Genomic DNA, 5,098 nt, shown 5'->3' with positions numbered 1-5,098 from the left:
GGAAGGACCATGCACCCAACTTTCCCACCATAAGTTTCCACTGTAACACCCTGTTCATTCAGGTCACAGCAGTGCCGGTCTAGGGGAGTAAGTCAGCGACTACCCATGATCAAACACATTGAGATTTGGCTGAATGGTAATCTGCCTGCTTTCACGCTGTCAAGGGGAGACTACAACAGAGATATTTTCAGTCAGACCACGGATTATTTTGACTCAAGAAATGCACAATTGTTTAGTTGAAGATTGTGAAATAATGACAAGGCATTCCTCATGAAATCTTGTTTATTTTTGTCACTGAAATACACTTAAAGATAAAGGTACAAAAATATCAAATAATTTATAAACGCACAATTCATATACAGTTTGCAATTTTTCTGAGTGAGAATCACATTCATAACACAACTTTCCTTCTGAAACTCACAGTCAACATAATTCTAGGCTGAAAAATCTCTCATACAACAAGGTCCCTTCACAGAGATGGCTTGTATTTATAAATACCATTACTTCCTGTTAATATTACATGATAAGCACCAATATCTCCTAAAATGCAGGTATTTCACATCATTTCTACAGAGACATTCTCTCTACAGACTTCAACTTTGGAAACATTCTGATATTATATCAGCAAAGTCCCAAGGTTCACTTACAATGTTAGTGATTCATAAACATTACAGTAAAATCGTGGCATTGTTAATGTCAATTAATTGAACTTGAAGTTTGACCTTAGTTCACACTGGAACTAAAGTATGTTTAGTCAACAATTCAAAGCTTTTACCTATAGTATGCCATCAATACATCACGTAGGATACATAGGCCTTCAACAGCAATAGAAAGATTAGATTAAATTTGGATTGTAATTTAGTTTAAACAATGTCACATGACAGTTTTTCTGCATTGCCCACCACCAGTTTCCCTCCCACCCTGCCACATGATCTCCATATTCTCCTGGATTGTTCCAATAGAGCGTAGCATTTGCTCAAGAAATATTATAACAACTTTGTGAGAGGGCACTTTATTGCCTCCAGAATCAACACAATGTTAAACAGTTTCCAATCACAATCCCTGTAGCGATTTGTTCGCCGTTCTGTATTTTCCCATTTACAACTCCATAAACAAAGTTCTTGTTCCTTCACTTGCCCCATATATTTTGCCTTGCGCTCTCATACTTTTTGCAATCAGATCTCTCCTCTCTTCAGAGCTATAAAGCTTGCAACAGTCCAACAAAGTCACTTATCAGCACATTCACATGTGCATAAAGGAATGGGGGATAAGTGCTGGCTTTGGCAGCGATGCACAAATTTAATTAAATAATTTACTAATAGTCAATAAGTCAAATTATTAAAAAACGGTACCAATTATCTTAATAACAAAAGCATTTGATAACCAACAGATCTGTTTTAGTTTGATTCTTCCCTAAGTTCACAAGCATACTAATATTTCCTTGTCTAATTGCACCTTTGATGATCAGAAATTATTTTCCAATACTAATGGAGAAAGTTAACAAATTGCTTTCAGTTGTACAGTATCTGCTCCAGTGCCAGACCACATTCAGAATAATCGTACAAATCACATCCTGTAAAAAGAAGCTCTCCAGCATGGCACAACATTTCACAACAGCAGCTGGATTTCTTAGGCTCTGTGTAGACAATTACAGTGTATGTAGGTTAATCAATGAAGTATGTTTCAGAGGATCAATACAGGGGAACTGCTCGAACAACATATCGAACAGTGATATCAGAAAGTGAATGCCCTGCACAGGGCTTCTTCATTTCAGTGTTCACTGTACAGCAACTTCCATGGGGGGGCAATCAAGTGAATCCCATCACAGTTTCAATTCTTAGTTATGTCGTCTGGAACCTGGAAAACAATGAAATAAAACATTATTTTTCCCACAACTGAAGATATTTCCTTTGATAGTGAGGACAATGTTTTCATCAAGTATAATTATGGGGCATTATCAACTGGGCTGTTAAACAAATAGGTGTGATTTTGTTAATGATTCATTGATTTTACGATATGATATTATTACATACAGGATCCAAGGAAGATGTGGCAAAATGTTAATATTTTTCAAATATCACTTTTAATATTAAAATAGAACAGATAATAAAATGTTTAAGAATTATGCCCTGGAGCCTTTACAGTGCAGAGCAAAATATCATGGAGCTGACTGTGAGGGAAGGAAGCATGAAAAGGAGTTGAAGTGCCTGTTTTGATCACTGGGTTATATTGAATTGTCTGACCTCAGCTGGCTGCTAAAGGTATGACAACCATGGGAGCTGGAGCAAGGTATTACCCAGCATTCCTGCACCTGATTACCAACCAGAGACACCCTATCTGCTCCTGGATTTACCACGCATGGGCGATGGTGAGAACAGCACAGGATTCAGTCCTGATGCCACTGTGGTTGAATAGCTTGCTATCATTCACTGTCACAGCTCACATGTAAATACTAGATTTAGGGACAGAGTAATAGAATGCACCAAGAGCCTGCATGACTGGGCAGCAGACTGGTATTAAAGCCTCGGCCAAGGAACTGAGGATAAACATGAGAACAGCATTTCACTCAAACACATTTATTCACAGATAACATATGTATGTTTACAAGCACCAACCTTTCTTGGATCTAATTATAATCTTCACCCACTTGGCATCAGGGCTCACACAAACAATCTTCCCAGTTTTCATGGTAATGCTGTAAAGAGAAGGTAAATCTTCAAAATCTAATTCACAGAAACTGGACATCTCCCATGTAAGGCGAGAATCAGTGACACAAACATAATCCTTCCAATCAGCTTCGTAAAGAAACTGTGAGTGACCCAATATATTTACAAACTTATTACACCGTCTAAATGGAAAGGAGAATACGAGGAAGGTTAAAGATGGTGTTTTGACCCAATTACTCACATTAGCTCTTGTTTCTCACAGTATGATCCTTTGGGAATGTATTGCAAACTCTGAATGGTTCTCGGATGAATAAAAATGGAGCTGGGGTTCTCAGGGCACAGACACCGTCCTTGAGTACCCGGGATTGGAATGCCTGTGAATGAAATAAATTGAACTGAAATTTTGACTGTGATTGTCATTAGCAGAATGTTAACATTTTATTTAAGCATTAAATTCAGTATTAAAACAAGCATCATATTATCAATAGCATGCACCATCAGTGACTGTTTAATTCATTAATGAACATCCAACTACCACACAGGCCTGTCTGGCTGCTCAGTACATCAGCAGAAAGACTTTTTTCCCCCACATTGTATTGCAAAGAAAAACTAAAACACAACATAGAAATGCTGACATACCTTGTGCAGCAATAGCACACAGGAGCAGGATGGCAGTCAGTACAGCTGTTGCTCTGTTCATTTTTGACTTTGTTGCTGAATAGATTTTTGCTGAAGATCTTCTGTCTACTTCAGTGTCACTCTCTCTGTTGAATGAAGTTCTGCTGAGGACAGGTCCAATCAGCTCCTATTTATGGAGAACATTAACTTTCGTATTTCGTAATCTTGAAAAATGAAAGCTGACATAATTCTGTAAAAGGGAATTTCCCTGCTCCTGAGTCAGATTTGTTCATTTTGCAATTTTAAGGAGAGTCACTATGTTACATAATTCACAGCAGCAACAAGCAGACTAGATGAACTGAATTAATTAAATCTAGATGTTAAAATGTTAAGCACAGCTTTCAGAAATGGCCACTTTTGCCAAAATGCAAAAAGAGGTGTGGTCAGGCACAAAGTCGAATTTGCCATCCGAAGAGTTTATTTGTAAAAGCAATATAGCTGCCACATCTACTACTGAGTGATTAACATATTTGTCAAATTTCCAAACACATTCAAGTTGAATTACTATCCCAATCATTAGAAGTATTTTTGTAAGTTGGCATAGAATCAAATCCTTTTGTGGTGGTCATAATACCTTCCTTTGATTATTAGTTAGCTTTCAATGTCAATAAAAAATTGCTAAAATCCAACCACATCAGTTTTAGGCTTTTATTGATTTCCCAAAGCAATTAACATCCGATGTTCTGCAGAATAATCCAATTGTAGATTTTATACCCCAGTCACTGGGGACCTCTTCTTCAACATTTCCACTTTATATATTAACAATCTCAATGAAGGAACTGAGGGCATTCTGGCTAAGTTTGCAGACAATACAGAGATAGCTAGATGGTCAGGTAGCATTGAGGACTTGGGAAAGCTGCAGAAGAATTTGGACAGGTTAGCAGAGAGGGCAAAGAAGTGGCAGATTCAGTACAATGTGGGTAAGTGTGATGTCATGCACTTTGGTGGGAAGAATAGAGGCGTGCTCTATTTTGTAAAGGGGGAGAAAATTCAGAAATCTGAAGTGCAAAGAGACTTGAGAATCCAGGATTGTCTCAAGGTAAACTTTGGTGTATTGTGCGCAGTTTTGGGTCCCTTATCTCAGAAAGAAAGCGCAAGCCCTGGAGTGTGTTCAAAGGATGTTCAGGAGAAAGGTACAAGGAATGAAAAGCTTAACATATAAGGAATGTTTGAGAATTCTGCGACTGAACTTGGTGGAGTTTAAAAGGATGAGGTGGGATCGAATTGAAACTTACAGAATACTGAATGGTCTGCACAGACTGGATGTTGGGAAGCTGTTTTCATTGGTAGGAGAAACTAGGATCCGAGGCACAGCTTTAAAATAAATTTAGAATGGAGATAAGGAGAAATCGCTTCAGCCAGAGAGTGGTGAATCAATGGAATTCATTGCTACAGAAGGCTGTGGAGAACAGATCATCGAGTATATTTAAGACTGACATAGATAAGTTCTTGATTGTCAAGGGGATAAAAGGCTACATGGAGGAAGTGGGCGAATGGGGTTGAGAAACCTATCAGGATCAATGGTGCTGGATGAGCACAGCAGTTCAGGCAGCATCCGAGGAGCTTCAGCAAAATCGACGTTTCGGGCAAAAGCCCTTCATCAGGAATAAAGGCAGAGAGCCTGAAGCGTGGAGAGATAAGTGAGAGGAGGGTGGGGGTGGGGAGATGGTAGCATAGAGTACAATGGGTGAGTGGGGGAGGAGATGAAGGTGATAGGTCAGGGAGGAGAGGGTGGAGTGGATAGGTGGAAAAGG

General features: G+C 38.8%; 1 protein-coding gene across 1 annotated transcript; it reads right to left on the bottom strand.

Moving 5' to 3' along the window:
- Nucleotides 1-264: 264 nt before the first annotated feature.
- Nucleotides 265-3,425, bottom strand: LOC122555821 (interleukin-8-like). The gene is made up of 4 exons (XM_087988462.1): nt 3,306-3,425; nt 2,908-3,040; nt 2,616-2,695; nt 265-1,857 (listed from the first exon to the last, which is right to left on the bottom strand). Exons 1-4 carry the CDS (start codon nt 3,364-3,366, stop codon nt 1,838-1,840), a joined length of 294 nt encoding a protein of 97 aa, XP_087844588.1. The 5' UTR covers nt 3,367-3,425; the 3' UTR covers nt 265-1,837.
- Nucleotides 3,426-5,098: the final 1,673 nt, after the last annotated feature.

The sequence above is a fragment of the Chiloscyllium plagiosum genome, unplaced genomic scaffold (genome assembly GCF_037043375.1).
Source record: "Chiloscyllium plagiosum isolate Xiang-an unplaced genomic scaffold, Cpla_swu_hap1 HiC_scaffold_1, whole genome shotgun sequence".
In the NCBI taxonomy this organism is placed as follows: domain Eukaryota; kingdom Metazoa; phylum Chordata; class Chondrichthyes; order Orectolobiformes; family Hemiscylliidae; genus Chiloscyllium; species Chiloscyllium plagiosum.
The sequence above is the reverse complement of the archived record's forward strand: the minus strand, read 5'-3'. Positions and strand labels throughout refer to the sequence as shown.

What these genes read in the sequence shown, in the direction of transcription:
- LOC122555821 (XM_087988462.1), bottom strand. Translation starts at nt 3,366, where the DNA reads ATGAACAGAGCAACAGCTGTACTGACTGCCATCCTGCTCCTGTGTGCT. An exon ending in GTGTGCTATTGCTGCACAAG is followed by an intron (nt 3,041 to 3,305) that starts GTATGTCAGCAT and finishes TTTCATTCACAG; the next exon opens with GCATTCCAATCCCGGGTACT. An exon ending in TATAATTAGATCCAAGAAAG is followed by an intron (nt 1,858 to 2,615) that starts GTTGGTGCTTGT and finishes ATTGTTTTCCAG; the next exon opens with GTTCCAGACGACATAACTAA.